Source organism: Rhinoderma darwinii, chromosome 5, assembly GCF_050947455.1.
Source record: "Rhinoderma darwinii isolate aRhiDar2 chromosome 5, aRhiDar2.hap1, whole genome shotgun sequence".
Lineage (NCBI taxonomy): Eukaryota > Metazoa > Chordata > Amphibia > Anura > Rhinodermatidae > Rhinoderma > Rhinoderma darwinii.
Genome location: NC_134691.1, coordinates 102,329,609 through 102,352,241, shown reverse-complemented (window position 1 = coordinate 102,352,241; position 22,633 = coordinate 102,329,609). Strand labels below are relative to the sequence as shown.

At 43.1% G+C, this 22,633-nt stretch overlaps 1 protein-coding gene across 1 annotated transcript; it reads left to right on the top strand.

Annotated features, from left to right (window-relative positions):
* The first annotated feature begins 7,285 nt into the window (after window positions 1-7,285).
* On the top strand, window positions 7,286-22,021 carry RIOK3 (RIO kinase 3). Its single transcript, XM_075826344.1, has 13 exons — window positions 7,286-7,677; window positions 12,016-12,137; window positions 12,409-12,554; window positions 12,645-12,752; window positions 13,939-14,048; window positions 15,072-15,215; window positions 15,300-15,427; window positions 16,295-16,477; window positions 17,595-17,754; window positions 18,500-18,580; window positions 19,375-19,464; window positions 20,662-20,769; window positions 21,264-22,021. Exons 1-13 carry the CDS (start codon window positions 7,639-7,641, stop codon window positions 21,369-21,371), a joined length of 1,527 nt encoding a protein of 508 aa, XP_075682459.1. The 5' UTR covers window positions 7,286-7,638; the 3' UTR covers window positions 21,372-22,021.
* The last annotated feature ends 612 nt before the right edge of the window (window positions 22,022-22,633 follow it).

Sequence of the window (22,633 nt, the reverse complement as noted above, 5' to 3'; positions counted from 1 at the left end):
AAAAACGTCTGAAAGAAGTGTCCTGCACTTCTTTTGACGAGGCTGTATTTTTACGAGTCGTCGTTTGACACCTGTCAAACGACGGCGCGTAAATAACAGGTCGTCTGCACAGTACGTCGGCAAACCCATTCAAATGAATGGGCAGATGTTTGCCGACGTATTGGAGCCGTATTTTCAGACGTAAAACGAGGCATAATACGCCTCGTATACGTCTGAAATTTGGCCGTGTGAACATACCCTTACACACTCCAAATCAACTTGGTGCCTGCATTAAAGACAGCTGTCTTACATGGTCACCTGTATAAAAGACTCCTGTCCACAGACTCAATGAATCAGTCTGACTCTAACCTCTACAACATGGGCAAGACCAAAGAGCTTTCTAAGGATGTCAGGGACAAGATCATAGACCTGCACAAGGCTGGAATGGGCTACAAAACCATAAGTAAGACGCTGGGTGAGAAGGAGACAACTGTTGGTGCAATAGTAAGAAAATGGAAGACATACAAAATGACTGTCAATCGACATCGATCTGGGGCTCCATGCAAAATCTCACCTCGTGGGGTATCCTTGATCCTGAGGAAGGTGAGAGCTCAGCCGAAAACCACACGGGGGGAACTTGTTAATGATCTCAAGGCAGCTGGGACCACAGTCACCAAGAAAACCATTGGTAACACATTACGCCATAATGGATTAAAATCCTGCAGTGCCCGCAAGGTCCCCCTGCTCAAGAAGGCACATGTAGAGGCCCGTCTGAAGTTTGCAAATGAACATCTGGATGATTCTGAGAGTGATTGGGAGAAGGTGCTGTGGTCAGATGAGACTAAAATTGAGCTCTTTGGCATTAACTCAACTCGCCGTGTTTGGAGGAAGAGAAATGCTGCCTATGACCCAAAGAACACCGTCCCCACTGTCAAGCATGGAGGTGGAAACATTATGTTTTGGTGTGTTTCTCTGCTAAGGGCACAGGACTACTTCACCGCATCAATGGGAGAATGGATGGAGCCATGTACCGTCAAATCCTGAGTGACAACCTCCTTCCCTCCACCAGGACATTAAAAATGGCTCGTGGCTGGGTCTTCCAGCACGACAATGACCCGAAACATACAGCCAAGGCAACAAAGGAGTGGCTCAAAAAGAAGCACATTAAGGTCATGGAGTGGCCTAGCCGGTCTCCAGACCTTAATCCCATCGAAAACTTATGGAGGGAGCTGAAGATCCGAGTTGCCAAGCGACAGCCTCGAAATCTTAATGATTTACAGATGATCTGCAAAGAGGAGTGGGCCAAAATTCCATCTAACATGTGTGCAAACCTCATCATCAACTACAAAAAACGTCTGACTGCTGTGCTTGCCAACAAGGGTTTTGCCACCAAGTATTAAGTCTTGTTTGCCAAAGGGATCAAATACTTATTTCTTTGTGAACAATGCAAATAAATATATATAATTTTGACTATATGATTTTGTAAATAGCAACGGAAAAGAGGGTTTTGGATCCAGCGTAGATTAGTGGAATAAAACGGAAGAATATTCCAAGTTTAATGAAATTCATAGATTTAAAAAGAAAAAAGCCAGGATGGATGATTGGGAGTGTGCAATCCTGGTAGTGTGAGGGAAAAAAAAAAATTCAATTGTAGATGAAGCCTACGCGTTTCAAACGCTACACGCGTCCTTAGTCATGGCTGAAGCTTCAGCCATGACTAAGGACGCGTGTAGCGTTTGAAACGCGTAGGCTTCATCTACAATTTAATTTTTTTTTTTCCCTCACACTACCAGGATTGCACACTCCCAATCATCCATCCTGGCTTTTTTCTTTTTAAATCTATGAATTTCATTAAACTTGGAATATTCTTCCGTTTTATTCCACTAATCTACGCTGGATCCAAAACCCTCTTTTCCGTTGCTATTTACCTATCGTGTGCCGACACGAGGACCCGTGCGAGATGATCTAAACTATACATTTAAGGTGAGCTGGAGGTCTCTTTCTATATATTTGTCTATATGATTTTGTGTTTGTTTTTTTTTAATATAATCTATCTCTCACTGGTAAAATTAACCTAGCCTAAAAATTCTAGACTGTTCATGTGTTTCACGTGGGCAAACTTACAAAATCAGCAAGGGATCAAATACTTATTTCCTTCACTGTATATACTTGTTGATATCCAAATAATTTGATAGTACATATGGTATGGCCACCCCTGAGTTTACTTGACTTGTGTGAGGTCACAGTTGCTTACCTGACTGAATCACTCTTGTGATATCACAGTATCTAACGCGACTAAAATCACTTGTGACATCACAACAGCTCACCTGAATGTCCCAGAAGCTTTCCTGACTATGTTGCAATAGCTTACTACACTGGAACAGTTGTGATGTCACAGCAGCGAGCTTATGGAAACACAGTTGTGATGTCACAGCAGCGAGCTTATGGAAACACAGTTGTGATGTCACAGCAGCGAGCTTATGGAAACACAGTTGTGATGTCACAGCAGCGAGCTTATGGATACACAGTTGTGATGTCACAGCAGCTTTCCTGCCTAAAACCAACTTTTGATGTCACAAGTGATGGAAACAAATTTGTAATGTCACAGCAGCTTACCTGACAGAAAGACATTTCTGGTCACAACTATGAACTTAGATGTGATCGATAGCAGCTCAATCCTGCGTGTCAGAGACACGCAGAACCTGCTGACACTGATCCTGTCAGTGCCGCTGACCTGACATACAGCTGCGCTGTATACAGGATACAAAGCAGATGTATATCAAAAAGTAAAAATATTTTTTAATAAAAAGTATTTTGAAAGTTGCACTAATAATTTATATATACTAGTTCTTCTCAATAAATTAGAATATTATCAAAAAGCTAATTTATTTCAGTAATTCAATTAAAAATGTGAAAGTCATATATTATATAGATTCATTACACACAGAGTGATCTATTTCCAGCATTTTTTTATTTTAATGTTGATGATTCTGGCGAACAGTTAATGAAAACCCAAAATGTATTGTCTCAGAAAATGCAAATATTATATAAGCCCAATTCCAAAAATGATTTTTAATACTGAAATGTCGTCCTACTGAAAAGTCTGTACGTTATATGCCCTCAATACTTGGTCGTGGCTCCTTTTGGATGAATTACTGCATCAATGCGGCGTGGCATGGAGGCGATCAGCCTGTGGCACTGCTGAGGTGTTATCAATGCGGCATGGCATGGGGGCGATCAGCCTGTGGCACTGCTGAGGTGTTATCAATGTGGCATGGCATGGGGGCGATCAGCCTGTGGCACTGCTGAGGTGTTATCAATGCGGCGTGGCATGGGGGCGATCAGCCTGTGGCACTGCTGGGTGTTATCAATGCGGCGTGGCATTGGGGCGATCAGCCTGTGGCACTGCTGAGGTGTTATGGAAGCCCAGTTTCCATTGATAGCGGCCTTCAGCTGCATTGTTGGGTCTGGTGTCCCTCATCCTCCTATTGACAATACCCTATAGATTCTCTATGGGGTTTAGGTCAGGCGAGTTTGCTGGCCAATCCAGCACAGTGATACTGTGGTTATTACACCAGGTATTGGTACTTTTGGCAGTGTGGGCAGGTGCCAAGTCCTGCTGGAAAATGAAATCAGCATCTCCATAAAGCTTGTCAGCAGAGGGAATCATAAGGCCCCATGCACACGAATGTGCTTATGCGGCCGCAATTCCCCCGAAAATCCACTAAAGAATTGCGGCCCCATTCAATCCTATGGGGCTATGCACACAACCGGTTTCCACGGTCCGTACATGGCACCTGAGCCCGGACCGCAGAAAGAACGGGCAAGTCCGGGCTCATTGAAAATAATGGCCGCGGCTATGTGCACAGCCCACGATTTGCGGGCGGCTCGCGGCTGACACTCTGTGGCCGGCCGATCCGAAAATCAACGCCGTGCACATGGCTACGGTCGTGTGCATGAGGCCTTAAGTGCTCTAAAATTTCTTGGTAGACGCTGCGCTGACTCTGGACTTGATATAACACAGTGGACCAGAACTGTTGCTCAGTGGTCGAAAGTCCTGTTTTCAGATGAAAGTAAAGGTCCTAGAGTCTGGAGGAATTAAAAATCATTTTTGAATTTTCGGCTTATATAATATTCTAATTTTCTGAGACTAAATTTTGGGTTTTCATTAAAGAGGCTCTGTCACCAGATTTTGCAACCCCTATCTCCTATTGCAGCAGATCGGCGCTGCAATGTAGATAAGAGTAACGTTTTTTTTTTTTTTTTAAACGAGCATTTTTGGCCAAGTTATGACCATTTTTATATTTATGCAAATGAGGCTTTCTAAAGTACAACTGGGCGTGTTTAAAGTTATGTACAAGTGGGCGTGTATTGTGTGTGTACATCAGGGCGTTTTTACTTCTTTTACTAGCTGGGCGTTGTGAATAGAAGTGTATGATGCTGACGAATCAGCATCATCCACTTCTCTTCGTTAACACCCAGCTTCTGGCAGTGCACAGACACACAGCGTGTTCTCGAGAGATCACGCTATGACGTCACTCACTTCCTGCCCCAGGTCCTGCATCGTGTCGGCCACATCGGCACCAGAGGCTACATTTGATTCTGCAGCAGCATCAGCGTTTGCAGGTAAGTAGCTACATCGACTTACCTGCAAACGCTGATGCTGCTGCAGAATCAACTGTAGCCTCTGGTGTCGATGTGTCCTCGCTCGTCTCACACGATGCAGGACCTGGGGCAGGAAGTGAGTGACGTCACAGCGTGATATCTCGAGAACACACTGTGTCTGTGCACTGCCAGAAGCTGGGTGGTAACGAAGAGAAGTGGATGATGCTGATTCGTCAGAACGCCCAGCTAGTAAAAGAAGTAAAAACGCCCCTATGTACGCACATAATACACGCCCAGTTGTACTTTTACTTTTCAACACGCCCAGTTGTACTTTAGAAAGCCTCATTTGCATAAATACGAAAATGGTCATAACTTGGCCAAAAATGCTCGTTTTAAAAATAAAAACGTTACTGTAATCTACATTGCAGCGCCGATCTGCTGCAATAGCAGATAGGGGTTGCAAAATCTGGTGACAGAGCCTCTTTAACTTAGCCATAATCATCAACATTAAAAGAAAACAATGCTGGAAATAGATCACTGTGTGTAATGAATCTATATAATATATGACTTTCACTTTTTGAATTGAATTACTAAAATAAATTAACTTTTTGATGATTCTAATTCATTGAGAAGAACTGGTATATACAAATGATTTCAGAGGTGTACATAGCTTTTAACTTCCTTTTGGATCCACTTCTGACTTTGCCCCAAAAAATTGAGCCAAAAACTACAGTACATAAAAACTGTATGTGTGATCTTGGCTTTATTGTTTTCTGAGGTAGCAGTGGCCTCCTTGCCTGCATGGCTCCTGTGCAGCGGCAAATATTGCACATATTATATGCCCACCTCTAAAGTAAGTGGAAGTCTGACCTCTGGGACCCCACCATATCCAAGAACACAGACCCCGGATGTCCCATGCTTCTCATCGAGCACTTCGGGGGACTTTCGGTCCCCCGATTTCCTTATCGCTGAGGGAACAAGCGGTCGGACCCCCAGAGATCACACATGTATCCCCTATCCTGTCAATAGGGGATACATGTGTTTTGACAACACCTTTAAAAAATATATGTAAATAAATAAACACAAATGCTAATTTTTTACAATAAATAAACTTTATTAAAGAGACTCTGTCACCACTCCTCTGTACAACGCCCACTTGGTCTAAAGTAAAAACACGCCCACTTGGGCATTAAGAAACTAATTAGCATAAATCTAAAAATCGCTCATAAAGTGGTAAAAATAGATTGTTTTTCTAAATAAAAAGCATTACTGTAACCTACATTATAGCGCCGATCTCCTTATGTAGAAGATAGGGCACTTATAATGTGGTGACAAAGCCTCTGTAGCTAAACGTTCAACAAACTTCTGACATGTCATAGTGACATGTCAGAAGTTTGGATTGGTGGGAACAGAAACGAAGCAGCTGAGCGCTAACACAAGTGTTTCAGCTGCTTCGTTCTAGCGATTGGTTGGGGTCTCAGTGCTCGGACCCCCACCAATCCAAACTTCTGACTTGTCACTATGACATGTCAGAAGTTTGTCGAACGTTTAGCTACACTTTAAATATAAGTCCCAAAACGAATAATATACACATAAGTGGTATCGTTGTGCGTAAGCTCGACCACCGCTCCATTCATTTCTATAGGGCTGCCGAGCAATGTCTTCGGCAGCCCCATAGAAATAAATGGAGGGGTGGCCGAGCATGCACACTACTGCTCCATTCCTATGGGGCTCCCAGGAACGGCACGGTAAGCCCGTTCTCTTGATCGGTGGGGGTCCCAGTGGTCGAATCCCCACCGGTCAGATATTTATCACCTCTCCTGTGGATAGATGATAAATATTGATTATGGTAAAGCCCCTTTTGAGGGGTTAAATGACATTGTTCACTCATGTCCATTGACCATGTATTATCCACCATGGGTTTTGTACATGTATTAATGCAGAAGCCATTTGTGAGTATAGAGCATTGTTATGTATCTTTTTTTATTTATTCTTTACCTGGTTATTGTTAAGAAAGCCTAAAAAAATAAAAAAAAACAACAAAAAAACAACAACCTTGTTCTCATGTTGTATGCGATCATCGGACATAATAGACATGTCCTAACAAGTTTACAGGATGAATGGTGATCATACATTGTAGTCTATGTAAACAGTGTGTCAACAACAAACCGGCTTATCAGGAACTAAGTGACGTCACTGTAATAAGAGCTGCTTTATCGTGCACAAACAAGCCTACGTCACCATAGTACACCCTATCACCAGTGTCTATAATAACGACCGTGCTCTACTGTGGATGACAAGCTCCTATATCCGGCCCTACCTATGACTATATAGAGCGATCATCCCTGAACGATATCAAGCTGAGATGCGGACGGTAGAGAAGACGCTTATGAATAAAATGTCTGCACTTCAGCCATTTTACTGAAGCCCCACATTAGTACTCATAGAATATGTCCTTTCAAAACATGTCTAAACACCCTATTATTTGCATGGTGCCTCTATGTACAATACGTATAAAATACATATACATTTAACTGACTGCTACATAACTTCTCTGCTATTTGTGTATGAAAACGACAGACTGTCATAGGGGACACTATGAATAGGTTTAGTATCCACTGTATTTCCCTCTAGCGGCTAAAGTTGACATTCTTGAGCGATGAGAGAACGTCTACGTCACACGGATTTGACAGTCACGTGTTTCGGTTGAGGGGCGGGTTTAGGTTTATCGTTCCCAGCATTCACCGCGCTAGTTGGTAAGATACCGGTAGGAGAGGTGAGGCTGTACCCAGTGAAGCTGAAGAGCTGACGGTCGTGCTGTTCATAGTCATATCTGCAGAGTCCCGGGTCTATAGCTTATATTCCGTCACCGTAAAGAGCGCTCCGTGTTCTAGTCGTAGTATTACTCACAGAGCTCCTGATATACAACAGGCCGCTGCTCGCTGACAAGTCCGGACACATCCTATACAGCGTACATTGTACTGCTCAATAGTAGACTATAATCTAGCTATACAGCCTTCTACTGCCAGAACCAGCCCAAGTCTGAATGAGAAGATGGACCAAGTGGGGATCATAACACACGAAGCGCGGCCGGTAAGTCGTGTCCGCAGCCAGTGTAACCGGTGCTGTGTCCTGTCACATCTGATTAGCCCTGGAGAGCTGTGACCATATAAAGACACATGTAGCAGCGGTGTGTGGTGGTCACCGTCTTGTGGATTCTTAGGCTATGTTCACACGGGGTATTTTGCCGAGTTTTTTGACGTGGAAACCGCGTCGCAAAACTCGGCAAAAACGGCCCGAGAACGCCTCCCATTGATTTCAATTGGAGGCGTCGGCGACATGCCCTATCTTCGGACGCTTCCGCCTCTGACCTCCCATTGACTTCAATGGGAGGCAGGAGAAAGCGTATTTCTCGCTGTTTTATGCCCGCGGCGCTCAATGGCCGCGGGCGAAAAACGGCGCGATAATCGCCGTGAAAATCGGCGTGCAGGGAGAGGAATATCTGCCTCAAAGTTCCAAACGGAATTTTGAGGCAGATATTCCTCCCCCAAAATACTCTGTGTGAACATAGCCTTACGGGATTCAGACGTAGATTCCGCACCCAAATCCTGATGGAATCCGCCAGTAATACAGGTTCCACGTTGTAAAGCTCCATTGAATTACAAGTGTTTCAGCTGCGGATTAGCTTTAAGATTTGCAGTGGATTAGCCTAGAGCTATCCGGTCTGTGTGAATGTACTCTTAATGGGGTTTTACATCGGACGATTATCGGGCAGACAAGTGTTTATAGCGCGCTCGTTGCCAATAATTGCCCTGTGTAAACAGGGGGACGATCAGCAGATGAACAAACAAACGCTCGATCATCTGCTGGTCGTATCGTTTAAGTTAAATAGTATTGTTGTCGGCAGCACATCTACCTGTGTAAACGGATGCGCGCTGCCGACGTGATAATAATGTATGGGGATGAGTGATCGGAGTAACGAGCGCTCTTCCCCATCCATAGCTCCATGTGACAGGAGCAAACGAGCGCTGATCAGCTATGTCTCGTTGATCGGCGCCCGCTGAACCGGCCGGTGTAAAAAGGCCTTTAGGCTATGTCCAGACGCAGTGAAAGAAATCTGCCATGAATTTTGCTGGGATTCTGCGGCAAAATCCGCATGTGTGTGATCCAAAAGAAGGACGGCAAGAAATTGACCATTCCGATACTCCTCACAAGAGTCTAGAAAGCCTTGCTGCTTAGGCTTGGTTCATATGTTATGTTTTTGAACTGGTGGGGAGAAAAAAAACGCGTCAGGAAAACGCACTCGTTTTTTTAATTACCCATGCGGGTTACACGGTGTTTTAGTGTATGATTGAATGGAACAGGGGGAGTGGGAAAAGTAGTGTGTTTCATAGATATAAAAAATAAAAAATACTTTATTATTAAATTGTTATTAAAAACAATGTTGGATGTAATTTACGTTGCGCCAAAGTCCCCTAGATTGGCACAATATGACAAATTATGTCTAAATTAAATTGCTCCAATTCTGTAGTAGTATATTGATTTATATAGACGACTGACCTCTCAGTGTTGGTGAGAAAACAGTCAATTGCAAGCAAAAAATTATTAAGGTTCCTCCAACGGGCTGTAGATAAAGCCCAGCGATGGGGAAACCCCTACATCAATCTTGCTGCAATGGGTTCCATGTACATGCATATAACTGCATAGATTGCATGCACAAATATCCTGTGTGAGCAGACACGACACAGCAGAGTCGAAACTGCTGCGTGCCAGCAACTACACAGGAGTAGGAAGGAACAAGACACAACAAGTGACAGCACTGTTGAATTGCCTAGATAGTGACCTGTGAATGATGTATCAGCAAATGTAGGTGTTTTAGCTGTAAGCCTACGACTAGTAAATTTAAAACAAGATTACAGCTGAGACACTTTGTAAACCGCATTGGTAATATGCGTGCGTTTTCTAAATGCGCTTTTTTTTTCTGCTGGGAATATTCGGTGATTCCAATTTTAGACCAAGTGACGTGACCCAATCCTGTGGCACTCCGAGCCTGATAATTGTCCTGGTTGTTGTAGGCTTAAATTATTTTTAATTAAAGGGGTTGTTCATAAGAAATTGATGGCCTATATTCAGGATAGGCCATCAATATCTGATCAGTGGGGGTTTGATTACCAGCACCCCCGCCGATCAGTTGTTTTTAAAGGAGCCTCGGCACTCGTACGAGCGCTGCTCCCCCTTTATTCCTTATCTGAACTTACTGTGAATCACTGACACACTTGTGGCGGCGCTTCACAGGATTCCATCCTTCTCGCATTGAAGTGAATGGGAGAGGGCTGTAATGCTGTGAACCACTGCTACAAATGTCGGCAATTCACAGCGCACAGAAGGAGGAAGGGGAAAAATGGGAGGTAGCACACGTACGAGCGCTGAGGCCCCTTTAAAAACAACTGATCTGTGGAGGTGCCGGTAATCGGACCCCAACCGATCAGATCTTGGTGGCCTATACTGAGGATAGGCAATCGATGTCTTATGACTGGACAACCCCTGTAATCTTGGTGTCCTAATTGTTCCACTTTCCCAGTTTAGTTTGTATGAACTATGACTAATCCCTGGTAAATGCTGTGTCATACACAGGTCTCCTCCCTATTTAATGACTGCTGATAACTTAGGCAGGCGTGACTTTCGCATGTTCTGGGACTGGGATTTTTTTTTAAACAAACCAATAAAACATCGTAAAAAAAAAAATACTTGCCCATACACCCCCATTGTGATTGTGCCCCGACTCGCTTGTGTCCAATCACCACATCCGGTGTAAATGCTGGGCACAGCGTTACATACTGTCGTGTAAGGTTGGGTAGTTTAATGGTATGTTAGTAATACTACAATATTGGAACATCCTTATGTTTCCATATTGTTGTATTTTGACCCCTCACCATCCGAAATCGTCTTGATGCAGTAAGTCTACTTCTTCCCCAATCGGTGGTTCGGTGGATACCTCTCCCCTCTTTCTGCTGGCACCCTTTAGTGTCCTCCTTTCCTGAAGATAGGTCTTGTGTTACCTGCCCATACCCTGTGACTACTGAGTACCCCCCATCCTGCTGTATGAAGACTTCTGTCATGTACTATATAGTATAGAACCGGTGCAGCAGTGTCTATATACTAGTCTTGTTTTCAATGTAAACTTTCCCTATAAGATATAGATAATGTAATATGTGTCATTATCACGACATCAAAGGCAATATAATTATCATAACCTTTTTAATATCAGCCAACCCTACCGTCATGTGACTTAATCATCCGTACAATGTACACACGTGCATACCGACCCCAGGATGATATGGTCATGTGACTGTATGGACATGACATCCTACCACAACCAGTGTTTACAACAGAGATGACGTTTAGACAGCATCAAGTGGGATATTTAGGTAACTACATTGTTTTTTTTAATATATTTTCTTTTACGTTTTTCCATGTCCTGGAAAAAACCCTTTAATTTCTATCTCTGTCATTATAGGATTATGAGTCATTGCTGCTTTGTGTACTTATTGCGTGATCGCAAACTTGTCACTGGCGACTTTGGACTTGTCTATTGTTAATGATTCATTTAGCTCATAACCACTTTTCATTGAATCCCCTTATTAAAGGTTTTTTTATGTCCATCATTCTACGTTAATGTGTTTTTAGTATCCGCAAGCACCTACATAAAAATAAAAAACACACACACTCTCACACTGCAGCGCCACCACAGAGGAAACTCCGCATTACCCAGTGGCCATTAATATCAATGGGTTGTCTGTGTAATACGGGACTGGTCCTCCAGAACTACAGAGGAGCCGTTGCCATTTGATCCTTCAGTGCAGCTGACTAATGGATTTGGATAAAAGCGAGGCAGGGCTTCAAAGGAGTACAAAGATGGCAGACCTGGGGGCCTTCATTAGGCCCCCAGGCTTCCATGACAACCATTGCCACCGGCCAATCACGTTGCGGGGAGGCGCGATAGCGTGTTTGAGGGGGCGCCCCCTGATTCTAACAATTTTTAAATGCCGTGGTTGCGATTGACCATGGCATTTAAGGCATTAAATGGGTGGAATCAAAGTGATCTTTGATTCCACCCGTTGGAGTGAGGTGTGGGCCGTATAACACAGCCGTCACCCGCTGAGTATGGAGTGCGATCAGCTTGTGAGCGCGCTCCTTCCTTCCCCCTTGGCGACATCTCCATAATAGTACGTCGGATGTCGCCAAGGAGTTAAGTATTGCAAGGCAAAATGTTATGTAGACGTTAGCAGTATTTTGTCACTTGAGTAATGAATTGTAAACCTTCTGTTAAAGAGGAACCAGTTCATTGATTGGAGATGTGTGTAGAGCTAATGAAGCTAAAATGAGCTGCTGCTCCTCAATATGTGTATAAACTGTCATTTCCCCTTCTAGAGCCCATGGGGTTTACCTCCAAAACCTGTGAACCAGTGCTCACTGACAGACGTCATGAGTGAGGAGCTCGCCAGAGAACTTCAACTGGAAGAGGAGAGCCATTTATTCCCACTGGAAGTCGTGTAAGTCACACATTCATGAGTGGTCTACAAGCGATACAATACTACGTCTTATATCATTTGTCTTAGGGAGGGTGTAGGACTTTAAAAGGATAGATGGGTCAGGAAACCTTGAAGACAGTCAAAGAAATGTAGAAATTATGACTTTGGGAGCTAGTTTGGGGCTGAGACTATCTCATTCAGTCGCTATATGCTGTGTTCTGCTGGGTTACTTTTGGTTTTATTGAAAACCTTGATAAACTCTAACGTCTGCCTGAACTTTGTCCCACTGTAGTTCTGATGACGGACACTTCCTATCTGCGGAGAACGTTGATACGTGCAGTGATGAAGTATTGGCTCAGATGCTGCAGAGTCAGTTTGACAAGGAATACGATGCTCAACTGAGTAGAGAGGAGAAGAAGTTTAATGGTGACAGTAAAGGTAAAGAGACGCAACCGGTTTTACAAGAAGAGACTGATAAATGGCACAGACAGCTATTATAATGACGGTACTCTCCCATGTTTGTCCTAGTTTCAATATCTTTTGAAAACTATCGGAAGGTGCACCCCTGTGAAGACAGTGAGAGTTCAGAAGATGAAGTGGATTGGCAGGACACCCGTCATGACCCCTATAAAGCTGGTAGGATGCAATATATTATACTGCGGTCTACATGGCCCTCCTTGAATTATAACAGCTTTTGTGATCAAATGTATCCACCGTGCAAGGCAAGATCTATAAAAATACAGCTTTTGCACAGAGTTTGGGATGTCTTCTCTTGTGTATGGGGGCCCCTGACGGTAGGTGTCAGGGAAAAAGGGATTGGGCATGTTGAAATCCTTTGTGTGGAAGATAGGCAGCTACCTGAGGTGTCTGGCGTCAGCTTATTCCCCTCCCCCTATTGATATAAACATTCACGCTCTGCCAAGCTTGCATGTTTGCAGTGGAGTCGGTAAAATAGCTGTCTGCTGGACAAACATTCGACCACCATCTCTTGTGTGTTAGGTCAGCTTTATGCTGTGGCTCTGAGAGGGTTGTTAGAATACATGAAAACTGAAGAAACTCTTTAAATTAGGCCCCATGCACACGAACGTAAAAACGCCCGTAATTACGGCACGTTTTTACGGGCCCATGGACTTCTATTGGCCACGGGTACCTCCCCGTATGCTTACGGGAAGATGCCCGTGCCGTTGAAAAATATAGAACATGTCCTATTTCAGGCCGTAATTAAGGCACGGGCAGGCCCATAGAAGTCTATGGGGCTCCCGTAATTACGAGAGCGTTACTAGGCGACGTCAGTAAATAGTCACTGTCCAGGGTGCTGAAAGAGTTAAGCGATCGGCAGTAACTGTTTCAGCACCCTGGACAGTGGCTACCGATCACAATATAGATTAACCTTTAAAAAAAAAAGACGTTCATACTTACCCATAACTCCCTGCTTCTTCCTCCAGTCCGGCCTCCCGGGATGACGTTTCAGCCCATGTGACCGCTGCAGCCAATCACAGGCTGCAGCGGTTTCATGGACTGCCGCGTCATCCAGGGAGGTTGGGCTGGATGTCGAAAAAGACGTGTCACCAAGACAACGGCCGGGTAAGTATGAATTTATTTTATTGCGGAAAGGGCTGTCCCTTCTCTCTCTCCAGCACTGATAGAGAAGGGCTGCCGATTACTGCAGTGTAATTTTGCAGTGAAAACGTGCCCGTAAATACTGGTGCAATACGTGTGACCAAGGACCCGTATTTATACCAGTATTTACAGGAGGACAAAAATACGTTCGTGTGCATGAGGCCTTAGACAAATATTTGACTGGGCCAATTTTTGTCTCTAGATAAGCCGACCACAACCCCAAAGAAAGGATTCACAGGAAAAGGGAAGGACATCACAACAAAACACGATGAAGTGGTTTGTGGCCGGAAGAACACTGCCCGGATGGAAAATGTAAGTATTTGTGTAGTCATATTCATAGATATTATATTTTTAGTGATTGATTGGAACAAAAAAAGTTTTTCAAGACTGATAAAAGATTTTTTTTAAATCTAGTGAATTTTCTGGTCTTCTGAAAACTCACCACTGAGTTTGTAGATGACCCATGTTTGTTCTGCTCTGGGCAGGGCTCGTAAATATGGGAAGCCATGTCTGGAGATTCTTCCCACCATAAGGGAGACTGAAGTACATGATGTGTGGGACCAGGGCACGCAGCTCATAAATGGAGAGAAGAGCTTTTGTTGGCGTCCTGCCCTGTCTGTTACAGAAGTGTTTAGAATAGGAAGAGGTCATATAAGGACTTGGGGCTCATTCACGTGAGTGTGAATCTTGTCCGAGTTCTGTGCGTTGACACGATGCACGTCACGTGGCCCCATTGATTCCAATGGGGCTATTCACACATGCGTGAGTTTTCACGCAGCGAATGTCCGTTGCGTGAAACTCACCATGTCCTATATTGGTGTGGTTTTTCACACACCTATCATTAAAGTAAATGGGTGCGTGAAAGCCACGGACCGCACACGAGTGTTTGCGAGTTCGTGAAAAACACATGCCACACGCAAAGCACACTCATTCAAAACGCAATGCACATGGACAGATTTACGCACATTTTTTACGTGTATAAATCAGTCACGCTTGTGTGAATGTAGCCTTAGACTTAAGAAAAAAAAAAAAAAAAACTGGCATAAATGGAAAATACCCTTACAGAGTGTGCCCCTCTTTCCCATAATATTAATAATAATTTTTTTTTTATATTATTTGTATAGTGTTTTTATTTCTGTATAAAACCACCAGGTTAATGTTTCACTCCAGTCATATTAAGGAAAGGGTAAATAAATGTGTTTTAGATTTGATTATTATACCTGCAGGAAATTACTTGGCGCAGGTAAACACTTTCTCCGGATAATGGCGTCTTGTTTGAATATTACAATTCTAGTTTCCGCTTTGAGACTTAACTTAAAACTCTGTCTCTTCTAGTTTGCACCAGAGTTTCAGGTTGGAGATGGAATTGGAATGGACTTAAAACTGTCCAACCAGGTGTTTAATGTTTTGAAGCAGCACTCCATTTCTGAGCAGCGCAGGAGCGCCAGACTGCACGATAAGAAGGAAGTCTCCACTACTGTAAGTTGGCCTGTCTTCTCCCTGTCACTGGGGCCTACTGTTTTATTGCTGCTTTACTGCATTCTTTTATGTTTCGTGCCGCAGGAGAAAGTAGTGGACCCAAAGACCAGACTCCTGTTATATAAGATGGTCAATGCTGGGGTTCTGGATACTGTAAATGGCTGTGTGAGCACTGGAAAAGAGTCGGTTGTTTTTCATGCAAATGGAGGAAGGTATGTTGTCCTTATTCTAAATAGACTTACGAAATAAATATACACACACGAGTTTCACTTTTTTAATTGAACTACTGAAATAAAGCAACCTGGGCTTCCATACCACCTCAGCAGTGCCACAGGCTGATCGCCCCCATGCCACGCCGTATTGATGCAGTAATTCATGCAAAAGGAGCCCTGACCAAGTATTGAGGGCATATACTGTACATACTTTTCAGTAGGACGACATTTCAGAATTAAAAATCATTTTTGAAATTGGGCTTATATAATATTCTAATTTTCTGAGACACTAAATTTTGGGTTTTCATTAACGGTTACCATAATCATCAACATTAAAAGAAAAAAATGCTGGAAATAGATCACTCTGTGTGTAATGAATCTATATAATATATGAGTGTCACTTTTTGAATTTAATATTTACTGAAATAAATTAACTTTTTGATATTTTAATTCATTGAGAAGGGCTAGTATATATAAGTATACATGGGTAACAATACTTAAGTCTTTAAGGGGGTTTCAAGAAGACCACCCTGTCCATATGCCTTCATAGGTTTTGTGATCTTAGAAAGGACACAAATATTTGGATACGCGATCTGTGGGTCCGCTTTTAGTTGTGACGTGACTGGGTGTGCACTGACGAGCCTATGTATACTTGTCTTGGGTTTTTATTTATTGATTTCAAAAGCAGATTTCTACTTCTCTTGGTGTTCTAGTAAGGGTGGAAATGGTCGAAGCGTCTGATAATGAACTCTATTTTTTGTGGGTCGATAAAAGACTAGATCAGTGTTTTGTGTGACTATGTCCATGATCCTAAACGAAGGTTTTTCTCATCTTTTATGATTTGTTTATATCTGTTTCTCTATTCAGTATCGAAGGTCAAGAAGTGCCTTCTGAATGTGCCATCAAGGTATTCAAGACCACCTTAAATGAGTTTAAGAATAGGGATAAATATATCAAGGACGACTATAGGTTCAAGGATCGCTTCAGCAAGCTCAATCCACGTAAAGTTATTCGCATGTGGGCAGAAAAGGAAAAGCATAACTTGAAGAGGTAAGCCAATTTATGGAACTGCAACCTGGTAACTTACGGAAATAGGAGTTAAAGGGTGTTTCACTAAAACACACTAATGGCCTATATTTAGCATAGGCAATAAATGAGCGTGATCGATGGGGTCCGACCCCTGAAACTACACAGATCAACAAAATAAAGGGGCCAAGTCAATGGCTGTAAGCTGCAGTACCCGGCACGCCGCACATATGGACGAGCAGCTGTGCTGGGATAATTGTTGAAGAGGCCATGACGTTCTTAAGAGCGCCTCAACCCCTCCATTTTGCTAATTGGTAAGGGTCCTGGGGATTAGACCCTCAAGGATGACCCATATAAAGACTTATTCTAAGAATAGGCGATTATCGTGTATGCCCGAAAAAAACGCTATAAACAGGTCAGTTGCTTTAGTGTTGGCAGGGAAGAAGTTAAAGTTTATGGAAATCTTTGCATTGAAATCTATTTTTTTTTATTTTTTTTCGTTTGCTTCCTAAATGCTAAAGTAAACCACTTTCTAAATTAGTTATCATTAAAGATTTCCTACAATTTTGCTGTAGAGTCTGTAACTCCCCCTAACTGGTTGTCCTGCCGCCTCTGACCACACCCCCGCTGCCTGTGACCACACCCCCGCTGCCTGTGACCACACCCCCGCTGCCTGTGACCACACCCCCGCTGCCTGTGACCACACCCCCGCTGCCTGTGACCACACCCCTGCTGCCTGTGACCACACCCCTGTAAACGAGCGCCGATCAGCGATCACTTTTTACCAAGTGGGCATTGTAAAGAGAAATGTATGACTGACCAAATCAGCGTCATACACTTCTCTTCATTCATGCCCAGCTTGTTTCACTGACGGGACTTTTTCCCAAAGGTTCTTCATCGGGGCCATGGAAGACATCGCCTCCAGCCGCTGGAGATTCGGATAAACTTCCTGGCACGGCTGGAGGCGATGTCTGTTGACTCTTCCATCGCTCCGGTGAAGGACCTTTAGGGCAGATCCCTGCTTAGAAAAATAACGAATGCGTTTATTTAGTAGTGGCTTCAGGCTATACCACTTACAGGTACTTATTATTCATGATATGTACTGAAGTGAATTATTTTTTTTATTTATTTTTTTACACAGATTGCGGAAGGCTGGAATTCCTTGTCCAGAAGTTGTCATGTTAAAGAAGCATGTTCTGGTCATGTCCTTTATTGGAAAGGATCAGATACCTGCTCCCATGCTAAAAGAAGCAAAACTTAGCTTGGAGGACTCCAAAACAGCCTATTACCAGGTTCTCGCTGTAAGTAGTCAATTTTCATCTGTCATTACAAACTTTTGCTATACTTAAAGGGGTGGAACCATTTTCACCTCAATAAATGTGTGTGTGTGTGTGTGTGTGTGTGTGTGTGTGTGTGTGTGTATATATATATATATATGCCATTGTGTTGAAGTTAGTGGGATCTGCTGCAAATTTAGCAAGTAAATGTGCCCATACCCAGTATGGGGGCACTTAGGATTTAGCATGTTTGACCGTCAATCTAATTTGTATGAGGACCACCTGACTCTCCTGTGATGGCAGATGTCGAAGAAGAAGTCATATTGGATTTCAACCTTCACTATCCCTTCTATCCACGGGAGATGAGCTGCCGTCAGGGGTGTCTAGCAGCGGTTATTTCGCCTTTCCCTATCGAAATAAACATGCATGCTCGGCCGAGATGATTTTGTATGTTTATGGGGGAGCCGGGAGAAATAACGGTCGGACGGATGTGTATGGCCACCTTTTAATCCACATGTTGATACGTGTGCATTTACTTGCAGATTTTTCCGGTTAAGCGGTGTAAAGGATGTGCAGTATGTGAATTTTTATGTTCAAGACGTCAGTAACGGACCTCGGAGTACGAAAGCTTTGCTTTATTTTCCCTTTGCCTTAGGCTGGATTAGTGGAAATATTTCTGGCTTTCATAAAATGTTGATACTTTCTTTGTATATTTCTGAAAGCTCGATATCTATCTATTTATCACTTTTTTTTCTTTTATTTTTTGAAGATGATGAAGCAACTCTACGAGAAGTGCAACCTTGTACATGCCGATCTGAGTGAATATAACATGTTATGGCATGATGGGAAGGTAATGTCACATCAATCTAGATATTTGTCTGTTTACACCGATCAGGTTCTATAACGTGGTTTTAGTAGAGCTGCGTGATCTGGCCTAACATAAATACTCAATGTATTTTATTTTTTTTAAGCTTTTGGATGATTATTTAATTTATTAACGATTTTTTTTTTTCTAACAATACAAAGTAAAACCATATAAACCAAATAGCCATTTTTATCTAGTATGTGATTATATTTAGAATTACTGTGCATGTAATTCTCATGTCAAATGTGTTCAATAAATTAATATACTCAGTATTTTACATTTGACTACTTATGTATATTACTTATTCCAAAAACTAGCAGGGATTGGAGGGATGCATTGGAAAAAAAGCCATTACTCCTATTGCTGAAAGAGTAGTGAGGTGGGTGTATGTGGAGACTAGCGGCTTGTACTCCGTCCACCACAGCGCCTCTTCCGCCTGCGTTATAAACTTGATTTCATGATGTGTAAAAATAGAATTGTAAGCAGCTCTAGTGGTGAATAAATCGATTCAACCTCTCTTTGTAGTGCATGTTACGCTTATATGAAATGTGATGGTCATTAATATACCTTCAGTACAGTACAATTCTCTCTTTCTCTCTCTCTCTCTTTCTCTCTCTCTCTCTCTCTCTCTCTCTCTCTCTCTCTCTCTCTCTCTCGTGTGTGTATATATTCAGGAAATACATTTTGATCTACAAATAAACATTCATGTATTTGTACTAAATCATAGTAAGAAAGTCCTGAACCGTGACATTAATAGAAGTCTTTTTTTCTTTTTGCAGGTGTGGCTTATTGATGTGAGCCAGTCTGTGGAGCCGACTCACCCCCATGGGCTGGAGTTTCTATACAGAGACTGTAGAAATGTTTCCCAGGTATGTGAGGGCTGAAATTGAAAAGATCTCAAGTTGGATAGGAAATGCGCTGTAACTTCAGATTCAGCATAACATTAACGTGTTAAGGGATCACTATGTGGCGTTGACTCCAGAACCATTTGCCTAAGAGTCGAGATGTGAACAATTTTCTAAATGATTATGTACAAGGAAGCTTGATGTGGAAAATGGAGAATCTATGGCAGTCTGTAAATCTTCACACGGTCGGATTACATGTTGCAGTTGCATATAGAAGCAGTACCACTAGAGCAATATCGAGGTGCAGTCACTGAAATACTCTGCTGCATCTAGGATGGGAGTACATTGCTATAAGTTCTCTCCAGGTTGAATTTTATTAATGACAATCAACCCCTAAGGTTGTATTCACACGGCATGCGTTTTTTCAGTGTTCGGCCGTGCAGCAAAACCGCACTGTGTGAACACGCCCTAAGGCCATGTTCACACTGGGCGTATACGCTGCGTAAAAGTACGCAGAGTATCCGCCCTGTGCGTGCGCAGGGAACTCCGGGCGAAAAAGTTATTGGCTACAGTGGTCACATGGGATGACATTTCATCCCAGGAGGTCATGCTGGAGGGAGGAACACAGACTTCTGGGTAAGTGTTTTTTTTTTTTTCTTTTTCTGAGTTGCGTTTTGCGGCGGGATCGCTGCAAACCCGCCACAAAAAATGCAAGAACTGCTCTTTGATGCAGGATCTACCGCCCCATTGAATTCAATGGGGGAAATCCCGCAACAAATAAGCAGCGTTTACGTAAATACAATTGACATGCTGTGGACTGAAATTCCATAACACATGTCAATTTCTGAGCGTTTTTTCCGCTCAGCATTTACGCAGCGTGTGCCAGTTTTATCTCATCCACTTTGCTGCAGATAATCACGTTGCGGAAAAATCGCAGTATTTACGCAACGTGTGAACTGACCCTGAAGGAGGATTGTTATTTGACCTGATGAACCTGAGTCATGTAAGACGTGATCTGCTACAATAGCGCCATTTGTCAGTGCAGTATAATGCAGGTTGATTTCATAGTTATGTATCTGCTGTGTAGATGATAACTATAGTGAAGTCAATGAGGAACTGTGTAGGTAACATTTGATCATGAAAATTGAAGATGCCTCCTACACCTGCAAGACTCTGGGTTGTAGAAGTATTTACCATGGTTTTTGTTTTTCTTCTAAATAGTTCTTCCAGAAACTTGGTGTTTCAGAGACGCCCAATGAACGAGAACTTTTTAATATGGTGTCTGGACTAGACATTCCATCTGACAATCAAGTGGACTTCATGGCAGAGGTAAGTTAACGTGAAGCCATCCTATATACAGCGCTATATAGTGAATGGGAAAAGTCGTGCTTCCGTTGAAGATGCAACCTGATGTCGAAGCTGCATAAATTGTGCAACCCAATGTTTTCTATTGGGTGTTAGAAAAATTTCGGGTGCTTAGGCCCCATGCACATGACCATAAAAAAACTCCGTAATTGCGGACCGCGACGCGGTCCGCAATTAGGGACCTGCCCAATTCTATTGGCCATGGACCCCTTTCTGTAGTGCTACGGATAGGTGTCCGTGCTGTAGAACACTGCCCAGAAATGTGGAGCATGTCGTACTTTTCAGGTTTTACGGGCTGTGGTCCCATACAAAGTATGGGAGTACGGCACGAAAATGTGGGCGTTGGCGGCCGGCCGTGCCCGCAAATGTGGGCCGTGATTACGGGCATGGCCGTGTGCATATGAGGCCTTACTGAAATCTAAAGGGTCTCCTAAAAAAACTTATTTTTGTCTCGCTAGATTGAATCTCTGGAGAAAGCAAATGAAGATCATGTCCAGAATCACGCAAAGAAGATTTCTATGTTCCAGGATGATGATGATGATGGCCCTCCACTGTTTGATGAATAACCCCGATGCTACGTTTGCATTGAATAAAAGCAACAAAAAAAAAAATCTCCTGCTGTGTTTCTACAGCATTAATGCAGCGGTAACACGTCCCTGCCTATTGCAGGTTGGAAGAGCTGAACCAGATCAGTGTCTCCCCTCGAGACCGAAACTCCTGCTAATGTTTTTAACTTGTGGCTAGAACACAAAGTGAGACAGATGGCGCAAGCAGCGGAACGTGCGCTCTGTGTGTTGTTAAAGTTTAGATAAAATGCTTGACTCGTACTTCTTATGGTGCCATTTGATGTGTAATAAAAGGGATGAATCGAGTGCTATGTTTTTAGGGTGGCTTGCAAAAAGTGTCTTCATCTCTTTGTTGACAACAGATCCTGCAATTGAAATGGGCTCACATTCAGTAAAGCCGACTGTTACCCGCGCTCAGACATAGACTAGATGTCCAGTGAGTAACGTGAAGTAGCAATATTTATCTACATTAACTGCATTCATTATAATGTGTGACCTATTGTAATGTTCAGAAGCAGGTAGCGTTTTATGTGGCGAATGGCTTATTACATTATGCATCTAGCGTTCAGAAAATGCTTCAGTCACTTTATGGTGTCATTTGTTTGAGGCCTGTAATAAGATGACCGAGAAATAAAAACTTTACCAACCAATTGTGTTTTGTGTTTTTGTTTGCCTTAGTACAACTGCCATGTTTGGATCTAGACTTTGCAGGATCTACTTCTTCTCCTCTTCCCCTTGCTATCGGGGTTCCTCAGGGATCAGTCCTAGGTCCGCTCCTCTATTCTCTACACAGCTCCTATTGGACAAACCATCAGCAGATTTGGCTTCCAGTACCATCTCTACGCTGATGACAACCAATTATATGCCTCTTCCCATGAGATCACCCCTGCTGTAATACAAAACACCAGTGATTGTCCGCTGTCTCTAACATCATGTCCTCTCTCTATCTGAAACTAAATCTTTCTAAAACTGAGCTCCTTGTGTTCCCGCCATCTACTAACCTCCCGAAACCTGATGTCTCCATCTCTGTGTGGCACTATCATAACTTCTAAGCAGCACGCCCGCTGTCTCCGGCTTAATTTTGACTCTCAGATCTTTCCTTTACTCCTCACATTCAATCACTTTCACGCTCCTGTCATTTGCACCTCAAAAACATCTCCAGAATCCGCTCTTTTCTTACGGAGGAAACCGCCAAAACGCTCATTGTTGCTCTGATTCACTCTCGTCTTGACTACTGTAACTCCTTACTAGTCGGTCTTCCC